The 13,650-nt window shown below is 47.2% G+C and overlaps 1 protein-coding gene across 1 annotated transcript in view; it reads right to left on the bottom strand.

Moving 5' to 3' along the window:
- LOC142572162 (uncharacterized) overlaps positions 1 to 7,278 on the bottom strand; it is a 118,940-nt gene extending 111,662 nt beyond the window's left edge. Inside the window, exon 1 of the mRNA XM_075681123.1 lies at positions 7,025 to 7,278. Coding sequence (XP_075537238.1) covers positions 7,025 to 7,202 — 178 coding nt within the window. The 5' untranslated portion in view covers positions 7,203 to 7,278. The remainder of the gene's footprint in view (positions 1 to 7,024) is intronic.
- Positions 7,279 to 13,650: the final 6,372 nt, after the last annotated feature.

The following is a 13,650-nucleotide window of genomic DNA, read 5'->3' as shown; positions in this document are numbered from 1 at the left end:
AGGAAACGACAAATCAGTTCGTGAGAACCGCTGCGTTCCAGTGGTGATGACGAACGAGATCGCAACTAAGGGACGGCGCGGCGTCAAGCTGTTCTTGCGCATTTAATTGTTTCGGATTTCGAACCCTCTTGGTTCCTCGCAGGGAGTCGAAGACAGCAAGCGCCGTCAAGCACCCACAAATTCGCAGGAGACGCGACGGACGGCGTTAAAACAGCTGAAAGTTGCATCCCGCATACGCACTGCACGGTTCGTGTGCGTCAGCTGTTGTTAAAATAAATACACGCAGAGCGCCGCAACGGACGCCGCGGAAGCATTGAGCAGCGCTTACGCACTCGAGTGCAATGGCTGCGGGCACTGATTAAGGTCCCGAAGCAGACTGCCCTCTTCGCCCCTTCAGTGCAGTCAAGGAGCGCGTGCGGTTTTCTATGATGTGCGATATATATCTCGCGCAGCGAGAGCCGCGGCCAATAATGTTGGCAGTGGCGCACACTTATCAGTACGAACGTAGTCTGAACAAGGTACACAGAGTACATGCCTCGGCTACGCTCTCGGCGTCCCCTTATCTGATATTTCAGGCACTGTATACACAAGAATGTGCCCGCTATTTTATTACATATAAGCCTCACGCAGCCGCTAGCCGCCGCAAGGAGCATAAACTCAATACAAAAGCGCGCTTTTCGGCACCGAGAAATGTGGGGAGGTGTCTAGACAAAAGAAAAATAATAATTGCAGGCGCCGCGTAACCATGTCACTGAAACGTGAGTTACTTCCCCAAAGGCACAAACAAACGGATACAGGGAAGAACAGCCAGCACTCTCGGGTGTTAACGCCTAATTTTAAGCAAGCTAGTTTCGTTCCGACTGTGCAAATCAATATTAACGCTCTGCTCACTCTACAGGGACGCTTACTGGATAGGTGACAGTAAACACTCTTAAGAAAGTTCGATGATGCTGATTTATTTACATCCCCTTCGAGACGGGGTGGCGACAAATAGTCAAGTAGCCTGCTTGAGCTAATCACGTAATCTATAGATATTTATCAGTCTAAAATATCGTCTATGTCTACGTCTACGTCTATGTACGTAGTGTTTCAGCTCAGCCTTAAAACCTCTATATCTACATTGCATAGTTACCTATGCCTGTAGCGGATCCTGCCCAACCCTGATCCAGTCCTACGCCGAGCCCGTCCTAAGCACCATCGCAGCACCCCCTTCCCATGCGTCCCGTAAGTTTGTTTCCCCCAGCTACAATTGACACGTTCTTTTTTTTCTGTTTTCTATGGGGGAGGCGGGATGGGGAGCGAATTATTGGTTTGCCCTAATACTCCCGGTAAACTTCACACTAGACTCCGCGCTGCCTTACAAGTCTCCACTATGCCTATAATGTCCTGATACACCGATTTTTCAACCACTCTTCTTGCCATGCTAATGGAGCTGTAATACTTACGAGCATTCAGCACTAGCTGCTCTCCGCACTTATGCGTTGCGAAGCATTATGTTGTTTTCCGAAGTTGGGGATATAGTTGTAATGTAATCACTAATGATAGGAATTACAAAAGTGGGTTTTCTCCGCACATACTCCTATATAGTGGAGAAGCCAGCTTTGTATCTGTCAGCATCATACCGCACGCCAAATTGTACATACAGGACCTGTTATCATAAAGAAACCTAATAACGAATGAAAGAGCGTCAGGAACCTCTCTACGTAAGCTGACAAGCATAAGCACATGAAATATATTCAGCTCTTCGGATTTTAGCACTTAAAGAAGCCTAATTCTGACACGACCTTTGAGCTCATTAAGGAGACTTCTGGTATCAAAATTTTCCATACTTGCTGTGAATGATATTTTGGTTAAGTAACTCAAACAAAGGCTGCAGTGTTATAGTATAAGCTCGAAGCAAAACCCGGGGAATAATAATGGTGTACAGCGTGAGTTTCCGGTTTGCAGATAACATTGTCCGGTTCAGCACCGGTGCAAAGGACTTGCGACCAACAGTTGACAACCTAAACCAGCAAAGCCAACGGGTAATACCAACAACTTGATTTGGGTGAGTTAATTCATCTTGAGTAAAAATTGAAGCAGCGTGAAGAAGACGACGACAGCGTTCATCCCGTAGCGCGTTTTTCGATTCCTGTCCTCGTCTACTTCGCGCTGCTTCAAGCTTTACTCTACGGGTAAGCTTCAAGATTATCATTAAGAAAAAAAAAAGGCACGCTCAGTATTATGGAAGCTATGCAACATAAGCGAGGGCGAGGGAATGAACGTTCAGCTCGCCGATACCACTGAATAAAAAAGTATATGTAATCAGTCTATCTTGCCAGTGGTAATCTACTGGGCAAAACTTCGACAATGGCGAAGAAACATGTGAACAAGCTGAGAATTAAATACGCAACGAACGCAGAACCAAAATGTTCTAGGCACAACGTTAATAGACAGCTTAAAGACGGCTATGGAGATTCCAGATCAAATATTGGTATAAGATATTCCAGTAGAGGTTAAGATTACGAGGTGAAGTTGGGCCAGCCATGCAATGCCTAGAGCAGATAACCGTTGGTCGGCGGGGTAACCTGCAGCGCTAACACACACACACACACACACAAAAACGTAATTGATGAGGTATTCTAGCTGCCTATGCGGGCTCATGATGATGGTGAGCACACTGCCCAGATTTTCGTGGTCCCTTCGAGTTCGTCTGAGCGGGATCTTATATACTATACATTCAAACGCCCGCTTTCGCACAAGGCATTTCCCACCACTGTTTTTTTTTTTTTATGCGAAAGCATTACATGAGGGGCCCATTACGCGAAAATCCGGCTTTGTGGTCGCCGGCGTGACCGAATGATGGTACCAGATATAACCGACGGCAAAGAGTAAAAACAGGTCAGAACATTCGGATCGACGTCAAATTTCTCAGGGAACTACCTGTAAACAAAGCAAACTAACGCTTTTGAAAAGAATATTCGGTAAATTTCGGTCTAGAGGGGAATCTAAGCCGGGCCACCTGGGTGCGAGACGAGCAGGCCTCCCCGACGCCGCGGCTGCTCGACGGTTCTGGCTGATTAAATGTGTGCGTAGTGTGTGCGTCATTGCGCGCGTCACGTCGCAGCCATTTGGCTGACTAAAGGCGTGGCCCACAGTGCGTCCGTCATTCGGCACGTGGCGGCGCAGCCAATGGGTAGGGGGTGGTGCCACGTCACGAGTGTATAAGATGAGTGTATAAAATAAAACGCATTCATGTCCAATTGAACGCCGCTGAGCGGTTTTTAGCATTATGAAGTCCTCGCGAGCAAGCGAGCGCGTTGAGACGCTTCGCGCGTTTTTCATTTGGCCTGACCGAGGCGCAGTTAAAACGGAGGCGAGAGGTTGCGCGGACAAGGAACGCGCAGAAAAAAAAGAAAACGTTTTACCAAAATGACTATAATGTTTTCGCAGTCCCGCACATAAGCAGCCTTAAGTGTCTCTGCAGAAGTTTTCTTTTTTCTTCTCTTCTTTACACACTACCATGTATACCTCCTTTTTTTATTCGCTTGATCTGTTGCTCTTATTCTTCCCCTGGTCTCCTTTTTCTATGCACATTTTTTCCCCCTTCTATATTGCAGGCAGGCGTTGTGCCCCATCCTCTCCAACTAACTCTTTTCTCTATACGGATGTTCTAGCTCTGCATACGGCAATAATAATGACAAGGCCACCCATAAATACGAATCTGCCTGTTTCAAAGAAGCGTTTCCCGCATCGGAGGGAAAGCGTATACAGGATACCGCTAAAGCCACAAACGTTTCTTCTCTCTTTTTTTTTTTTTTTTTAGGTGACCGGCCGCATCTTTCCAGAGGTTTCCCGTGAAAGCGTTATTCTATGCGAAAGTACCCGCGCAGAACGCAGGAGCCGGAGACTGAACCGAGAGAGCGCAATGCTCTCACCGTCGCATAAACCCGAGAGAAGTGAACAGAGAAGTGCGTCGAGCAGAGTGGCTTTAATTCTGTTCGGCAGAGTGTTTCATAATGCGATCTTCTTCAGATCAACGTGCACCACATAGCCCATATTAGCCTTCCTCATGTATGAGTTACTTAATTGCTCTGGTGAAGTTGAACTCCTGCCGCACCAAAGCTGCTTTCTATGCGCGAATAGAACGACAAACGTCCACAAGGGGAGAACATGCACGTCGCGCAGTTAAAGGTCCGATGCGCTGCGCGAGCGGTCGCTTAGCGGAGGACACGTGTAATGTACTTTTTCCATTGTGTAGCATTATTTAGTCAAGTGACCGTTCATAAAGATAAATAAAATAAATAAATAAGTTAATTAATTAATTAACTGTTTCACCTGCGCCCCACTCCCCAGCAAGCCCCTCCCTCTCGTAATGTGTTAGCCATTAAGTAGAAGTGAATTTGGCATCCAGGCTTTTCGCAGAAGCCTATAGCGTAAGGATATGTTTCTTTTCCTTCACGCTAAGCAAGAGTGATAAATGTCAATCAATTAATCACATTTTGCAGTGAATAATTAGTGGCTATAAAACCCGCACTTTAAAAAAAATAATAGAAAAAATATTAGAAAAGTAAAAAAAAAACTCCCGCCGCTCTGTGTGAATGCACAAACAGTACGTTGAGATAGCTTTAGCATCTTATATCAGACCTTACGTCTTTTGCAGTAAAACTGGAAATCGTAAAATGAGCTCATGCATAATGTTCTAAATATCCTGCGTAACCCTTGTAACGCCACTTCCCCTCGTGCACAAACCTGAACGAGTCGTTCAACGTCGTTCAAAGCCTAACCTAAATCTACGATCCTATGAGCTTAAAATAAATAAAAAAAGGCTGCGCATGCGAATCGTCTCCTGCAGCGCGCAACGTAGGCGTTTGGTAGAATTAAATTGAGTCGCAGTTGGATTTCTCTTTTTAATCTCCTCGTCGAATTTCCGACCCTAATGCTCGATTAACTGCCAGAATTATGAAATATAATCACACTGTTTGATACCCCTTTTATTAAGAGCACTCGAGAGAGATGACATTTCTTCAAAACGCTATGGCGCTTACGTCGACTACCCCTTTTCATTCTTCTTCGATTAGCGCGAGGATCTAGTATTGAACGTTAAAAAAGAAAGAATTACAAAACTCTACAGATAGCTCAACTCAGCTTGGGCAATAAAAATTTAGATTTCGTATTCATGATATCAACGGCTCATTCGCTGAGCAGTTAAAAAAAGTAAAGGCACTGTCTATCACGAAAGCACCCACCAGGAAAGAAACTGATACAGGAACACGCTCGCACACCGAAACAGGTGAGACCGAAAAGTGCACCGAACCAAACATTTTAGACGTACGCCTGTACAAAAAAATGTCAACTGCTAAAAGAATAAATAGACCTTCTTTTCTTCTAACTGACGTAACACAATGCTTAACAAACATTTTTTTTTTTTTTCGCGAGAGGGACATTTGGACAACAGTATGGCGATCACACATATAGCGTCGTCAAATGGGGCCGTGACAAGCTTAGGTGAGCCATTGTTGATAACTGGGAGCAAATCAAATCGGGCGGTACCCCAATGTACATCGGAACTACATCTAACGAGACTGTGGTGTGTCGTCATCATTTTATCTCTCCGATGCTTCATATTTTTATTCGCATCAGCGATTCACGTTGCATGCGGGGCAGAATACGCAAATTTTTCCGTTGTCTGCTGTTCACCATTGCTTGGCGATCTTCATTAATAATAAGTATATCTAAGATAATATTTGTCGGCCCATCTACTTCTACAAACAATTCTAGCTTCTTAACTTTTTTTTCCTTTTCTTTTTCTGTGACTACCGGCCCGCTACGCTCGCTGTCTCGGGCGGCGGTAGTGCTGGCAGCTGAGATGAAGTTCGTCAGAGCTCTCAATTGAAAGAAAAAAAATACAATTTCTTTTTACACAATCAGTTTGGCGGATGTGCGAAGGATGCAAAGAAATAGAGGAGACTTTGTATTGTTTTTCCGCATAGCTTGCCATGCCATGGCTTGCCTGTGCCATGGGTATGCACTATATAGGTCGGGACTCAAATTGACAAAAATATTCTTACGCTAAAGGTGTTCGTAAGAGCAAATGCCAGACAGTTGTTATGTTGGATATATTATAAACGATGACGGCTGGCGAATTACAAGCAGTATTTACGAACGACAAGATTTGCGAATCTGTCCGTTATAGCTTCTCCCTCACCGCAGAATTCCCATACGTATAGCGTGTGCCAGGCAATAAAACTGATTAGCCGATATCACTCGTCAATCGCTTTCGCACCACTGTTTTTGAGTTTAAAATAAAATGAAGAGAAATATAACCGACTGGCGAAATTGTCTGTACAGCATCCCTGCTGAACATGAATGAGAGGAATCCTTGCTGTTCGGTATATTTGGGCGACCATGACAAAATCAGTTACATTCAGAAACCCATTTCAGTGGATCTTCTCCCGGATTATTTATTCACTAGCTTTGTTTTCTATACTCGTCGTCAACATGTATTTGATGAGTCTGGCAAGGAAATTCGTAACACAGACTGTCAGTTAAGTTGCCTCGCAAGCGTAGGCATAGAGGAATGGTATCGATACTATGTCGCCACTTCTCGTCAGACCCGCGCCTTCGAAAACGGGTATAGAGGCGTGGCTTACTAACGCAAATCTGAATTCGCTATTCTTAGAGGTATACGTTCGGAGAAATCAGCTTAACTCAATCACCGTATAATTAAAAAAAAAAAGAAAGAAAAATCGACATTTATTTTGAGCAGCACACGTGTGACCGAAAAAGTTACACTCCCGTCTGTCTCGAAGCAGTGCGCGGCATGCTCGGAGCACTGTCTCGAAGCTAAATGATGAGCTTCATCAGTTAGCTTCCGAGGCAGCGGTGATAACGGCCCCACCGTCGTCCCCACCCCCTGAAAGAAACGAACGAGTGGCGATTGCTGAAACGCTAAGTGGTGCCGGCCAAGCGGCGCCCGTGCAACTTCCTCCCGCGCATAGAGCACGCCAAGAGACTGCGTCGTTGTTCGAAGAGCTCTGCTCACCAGTGAAGCTGTGCTTGGGGGTGACCACCCGGAAGGCCGAGCCTCCCAGTTCGCGGGGCATGCTGCCGCGGTGGCCGGCGCCGCCGAAGCCGGCCGCGGCTTCGAGCGCGGCCGTGGCCTGACAGGAGCCGCCGTCCTCCTTGGCAGCGGCCGTCATCCTCTCGGGAGACTTGGCCATGCAAGGACGAAGAGGAAGAAGCACGGCGGCCAACACGCGCAGCTGCTGCCGAGCCGCACGCGCGTTCGAGTGGCACGGCGCGTGCACACACGCCTTCCTCTTTCCGGACGCCGGCCGTGCTTGCTGGTGGCGGTCGAGCGGCGGCGGTGGGGGGTCCGCCGGAAGGGGGAACAGCGCGCCGCCGCATGGCCCCGCCGCTCCGCGCACGACGCCCCGCCCACGCCAATCAGGGCCGCTCAAAGCGGGCCAATGGCGGACGCGAATGTTAATAAGATCGAAAGGAAAAAGGAACTCCACGCGGGGCACGGGGGTGGGGGGGCCAAGGGGATCGATTCCTCCCGTGTCCGTCCTTCATTGCGCGCCTTCACTCTTGGCGGCGGCCAGGCGCCATCTCGGCTCTGCCTGTTTTTGTTTAGGCGCGCCCGCGATTTCGTTCGCCTTCCCTCTTCTCCGTCTCATCCCCCCATCCGACCCCCACCACTCTTTTTTTTCCTCCGCCGTGCAAACGACGCCCTGATTTTCTCCCCTTTCTTCGTTCCGTGTGTGGCCAGGCGCGTGGTGGATTTGGCTGCGGCCAAGGCTCGGTCTTTATTCATGCTTCACTGTCTTAAGCTTCGCTTTTCTCTCCAGGCGTCAGAGATCTGCGTGTTTACTCGCAGGGCGAAGTTCGTTAAAAGGGTGTTTCGCTCTCAGCCGTATCCGTGCGTAAGTTGGAGAGAAATGCGTGGTGAGTAGTTGCAGGAGGAAACGAAAACGCCTCGTGCACCGCCTATAGAGGCGCTACTGGAAGCCACCTAGCGGACGTTTCCAACAGTACACGCGGGAGCGGTAGCAGACGACAACCCTTTGCAGCAAGGATGGCTGAAGTTCGCGGCTGCGATTTCTCCTTTGTTCGGGTGCCAGGCTGCTGCTTCTGCTGTGACAGCCGTAGCGAAGATGCTGACCTCTGTGCGAGCGGGTATGAACACGATGTTACCGGTGTTTGGGACAACATGGTCCACATACGTGCAAGATGTGTCCCGCAGACAAACGCCACGAACCCCATTTACATGACGTGGAGCTCAGGTTCACTAGCCGATAAATTTTGTTGAGTGATGCGATCGCTCGATGATTTTTTTTATTCTACCCTTGCCGCATTGCTGCTTCTGTACCTGAATAGTAAGCACCCGTCGTTAGTGCAGACTTATATCAAACAAATCCGCACGGTGTAATCGCTGCATATGCCGTTGTGATTATTTTTTGCTCATGAATACATGTGACATCACCGAATAAGTGCAGTCGAAGTCGCCTCAAGAAGAATAATTGCCAATTTATTGATGGAAACGCGTCCATTAGCCAACGAAGTCACCAAACACACGGGTTAATAAAAGCGCGTGTTAGTGCAATTCTGCTGCATACGCCGATGAACTACCGTTCCCGCTGCAGTTTGTGCAATTTTAAATTCCCCAAGGGAGCTGCTTGGAAACGTACAAAGCTAAAGGCTGACTAACTTTTCAGTACTTTTTTTATATTACTAGAGAGAGGTGCCACATGATATATTTAAAGGTAGAGCAGCGCCAGTCAAAGTAGACGAGCGCTGGCGGCAAGGCCCGGTTTAGTCGTCTGCAGCGTAAGTATAAGAAAGAATTCAGTTGAGTACAAAACTCACATGCAAGAAGGGGCTACGTTGTGAAACAAACAAATCACAAGGCGTGTTAAGTTTGCTCAGGTAGCATCGAGGTGTGATGACTTCCCAAACGGGACGCGAACTTTTCAGCGAGAAATGGAACAAAAATACCATATGCAGCAGCAATTAGCAATTCTCGCCCTGAACTACCTATTTTCTAAACACATTTCCAAAAACGCAAACAATATCTAAGATGCCCTCGGGCGAAAAGAATAAAGCTGTTAAAGAAGCACTTCCTTGGTATCATTCCGATAAGACACAGCGTGATTTATACCTTTTACAAACAAGGCAGGGTGAAAACTTCGCAGCTCAAAAGAATCGACAGGAGTTTTGCATGGAGCAACTAGCAACAGTTAAACATGTGCAAAGCCACACATAATATCGATGTAAAAACATGAAGTGCGCGACAGCTGGTGCGAGGATTTACCGCGCCACATGAAACCAACAATTTCAGTTCTTGCAAACTTCAGTAGCTTTAACATATAACACAATACGCTCATGCAGTCGTGCTGCCTAGCCAGCGCAACGCGGTAAAGAAGCGGAAAACAATATAAGCGGCAAACAGCATTCCGAAGTTTAGCGAAATGCCTTGAAACCTCATGCTGCACTGCAGACGAGCTTCGTTGCTCACGCGTCTAACTATGATCGAGGGGAAAAAAACACCGACGAGACAAAGGAAAGGATGAGAACAAGAAATTTCCCTTCGAAGCGACGATCCATTTTTGCTACCGTTGCTCCCGCTAATGAGGCTTTGCCGGGAATAATTAGAACCGTATCCCCGGCACGTTTTCACCGGTATTTGCACCCCCCAACCTGCAACAATTCTTCTTCGACATTCCCTGAAGCTTTGGCCACCCCACACGTGCGAATGGTGTTGCCTATCTTGCTCTGAAAACGTGAATAAGACAGAGAAGCACGATCAACCACACAACAAACTACGGCGCGCGCCAGGCTCCTCTCCCGCGTGTTCTGCGCAAGGCCGCCACCAGTGGCGCGTCCGTCGGCGTGCACGGAGGCGTGCATTTCGGAAACACAAAGCGCGTCACCCACATGACGGCTACAATACGTTAGACGCTATAGGCCTTGTCGCAGCTTGCTTTTCATGCATACTGCCATGCCGGGGAGGGTACATTCAAGGCCAAAGAACATCGGGAATCGGTTGCTTCAAAGTCTCATAAGAAGACGAAGTGCACCGTGACTAGCAAACGCACTCGGACCTTTTCGATTGAGCTATCGATTGATCACAATGCTACGGGGATGTCGGACAACAAATTGAATGTTTGCGATGGAAACTTTCAATTGCTACACAAATTCGCATTTTTAGACACTGGCGTTAGGGCGGCTAGCTCAGGCAGTTATAATTATTTTTATTTTTTGAGTACCGGTTCTACGCTCTCTCGAGTTGCGGTTATAAGTAGAACTGGTACTTATTTATACGTGTGTAATATCTGGCATTATTGCACGAGCGGGATTGGCCGCACAATGGAAATAAAAATGTTTCGATGGGAGTTCGCAAAATGATGAAAACGTAAACAAAAGTCACCAATATGCATGACTAATATGTGTGTATTATCAAGGGTGTCTAGTTTGTGATGTGTTTATATACGTTATGATTATTGCGACGAATATATAGAACTATGCACAGAGTTGTGTTACGCACAAGTGCGGGATGTTTATTAATGAGAGTGCCCAGGCACGTTGAATGGCGGGGCTCCTCTCTTGCGTTTCCCTTCTTTTTTTCATTGAAGTGCGGCACGTGACCCAAATTGGCATAAAAGAGGTTAGACACAGAGACGCATAGATACCGGAATGTACGTGAAACAGCTCAAGAATCCTGATCGCATGAAGAAAAAAAGAAACTTGTTTTAGTGTCATCATCCGATAACGCATATATACAATATCCGAAGTCTTAGTAAACAGCGCTTAAAGATACGCGACAATCATTAGGCATTGGTCGCCTAGTAAGGTGCCGTTCAGTGCAGGGTGCATTATTCTTCCTAAATTACTTCATTTTCTCCGTCCCCATATTAGAGAGTTTTAGAATAGCGTATATAGCTATTTACGAAAACGTTAAACTCAAGCACTTTCCGGGATGCTATACTGAGCGTCCGTTGAAGGCTTTTGGTTTAACGTATGGGAACGTAAACGTAAAAAATACGTTAGGAGATAAGGGTGCCGTCTGGCGCCTTGCGAAAAACACGTGCAAGGTAACTATGATGATATACAGGGTGTGGCAGCTAACTTTATCTATAGCTAAAAATGATACCTATGCACTCTACGACCATGTGACCAAATGCATGTTGCTTATTACTGTATGGCGTAGGTAACACTATTTATTGTATTCTCCTTAATTTCATAATTAGTCAAGATAAAATAACCAACTTCTGAAGCAACGAAATTAGGCAAAAAATTCAATTAGAAAGTTGTAAAGCGGTTTGCAAAACGTCTCATTAAGCAGTTTCTAACTTTCTATCTGCTAAGTATTAGTTGTTTTCCGCTTGCTGCAGATGCCCGTAAATAAATAAAAAAAAATACCACGTGACATGCCCGCTTCCGCGCCGTGATTGCAGTGCTCCTAAACGTTCCGTGTACAAACGAATATAGCATTCAGCAGGGTGTGCTGCCGCTTATAAGTTGACAGGGCAACCGTCACCGCAGCGCAAGCGACAACGGTTCCCCGCGTAAATCGAACAGCCAACGCCTGCGTCGCTATACCAACGATGGAACAATGGATAACTGTGCAAGTACATAGGGACCCAGTGACTAATCCTGGCCCTCTACGAATCCGCGAAAGAAACGGGAATAATACGTTTGATTTGAAGCCGTCATGACCGGATTTCCGACCGCTTCCGCGTCCCGTTAGTTTTTTTAAAGCGATAGCTTTTCTTAGCTCGTTGCTCAGTTTCGCGCTGTTGGCGCTGTCCGGTGCGAGAGAGGTGCGCGCGCGAAAGAGCATGCCACGCTGTGTGGCTTAGTGTCGCGCCATTCCTGCAGGCGCAGGCCTTGACAGCGCACTAGAAGGCGCTTCCATTGATTGAAGCGCACGCGTCACCGCGTGGGCTTCCACCATTACAATGAGGAAGCGCAGTTCGGTGACGGTTGCGCAAAGCTCGGTTCCCGTTAACACCACCAGATCGCCTTGCCCTCCGCGCTTCATGGCGAACGCCGCTACTTCATGTCTACGCTTGTGGCTCCTTTCTTTAGTTATGACACTTACTTTTGCACTTTATTTATGCTGTGTCAAGGACACTTTAACTGTAACAATTATTCACGGCAGCTATAAAGCCGGAACTCTCCTTGAGAAACTTTACAAAACGAACGAAGCCAGGAAAGAAAGATACAACATATTCCGCTGTCGTCTTTTGCACTGTTCTTTCCGTTGACCTTGAGATTGGGCTTTACGTACAGTCACTGTATATGCTACCAAAGGTAGCAGAGTTGCGCGTAGGTCCGCCATCTTGCCTGGGAAGCAACCAAATCTATGCGGCGAAGCCGCACTCCGTTATTGCAGGCGGCATGCCTACCGTATCGTCGATCGACCGTGGGCGCTTTTGCATCGCCTGTGGACTGCTTTTCCGCCTAATTGCAAACAAAGCGCATCGAAACAGCTGACTGCATAAGATCGTCAAGAAAAAGGAGCTGAGATCGGTCCCCACCGAAGCTTAGGCCTAGCGTATCCGTCGAGTCCGTCTGCACGCTCTCGGCGCGCCTAGGCTCAGGAATCAAGCAGTCTAACAAGGATAAATCACTCTGTATTTCAGCTTTCGCATCGGTGTTCTTAAATAAACCATTTTTTTCATGTTTACAGTGCCAGCACAAGTAGCGATGAGCGCCGATGTGACGCGTCATAAACACAGGTATATATTTGCTGTCGCCGAAGGCTTCCGGCACAGGCCTGCGCTTCTCTGACGAAGATATATGACTAGACAGACGTGTCGACTGAAAGGCATCACTGAACTAAGAAAACGTTGCATATCCTCCGCGTGAAGAACAAGAAACAGCTATCCAAATCAGTAGTAACATCCCATACAGCGTCCCGGGTCGGCGGTTCATTTAGGACTTTTTTCGAAGTTAAAATGCCCGTCGCAAGGGAAAATCGATGTTGTGGCACTTCCGAGCATGCTACTGAATACGGACAGCAAAATTTTCTTTGTGGTACAAGCGTGAGTTGTAGTTGCTGGGCGATAGCGCATCTAGCATGACTGAGCGAGACGTACCTTTGTGAAACTAAAACTGCTCCTCGATCCTTCACATGGTAAATTATCCGCTGGTGTGCGCCTCCTTGTGTGGCGTACTGGTAAAGAACCGGGCTTGGTATCTGTTAGTCCGATGATCGAATCGTGGTCGGAGCTCTTTTATTTTTACGCTAGCTTTTTTTTTTGTTGCACCAAGACGCTCTCTGTTGCTTTCTGTATTCCAAACAAATATATACGGTGTCCAGGCACCGTGTATTTAACGCGCTAGAGCTATTTTTCTCACCAGTACCCAGCGCCTCCGAGTACGCCGCGCCTGCCCAGCGCCCCAGCATCGAGCGTGCGGCACTGGGCCCATAATCCGGCACTGCACTGAACACTGGATACCGGGTACTGGGTTTTGCATTAGGGATACCTGCTTATGTGCCAAAGCTCTCAACGTGTAGGCAGTCTAAAATATTACTGGTGAATCAATGACCAACCATTAGCATTTCGACACTGGTACCCCATTAGACTTGCTGTAGAAACGTGCCCACCTACTAGCAGGCACTGGATATCAGCCACACTGGATATCAGCCACTCTGGATAT

The sequence above is a fragment of the Dermacentor variabilis genome, chromosome 1 (genome assembly GCF_050947875.1).
Source record: "Dermacentor variabilis isolate Ectoservices chromosome 1, ASM5094787v1, whole genome shotgun sequence".
Lineage (NCBI taxonomy): Eukaryota > Metazoa > Arthropoda > Arachnida > Ixodida > Ixodidae > Dermacentor > Dermacentor variabilis.
Note: the sequence above shows the minus strand (reverse complement) of the source record. Positions and strands in the feature narration are given on the sequence as shown.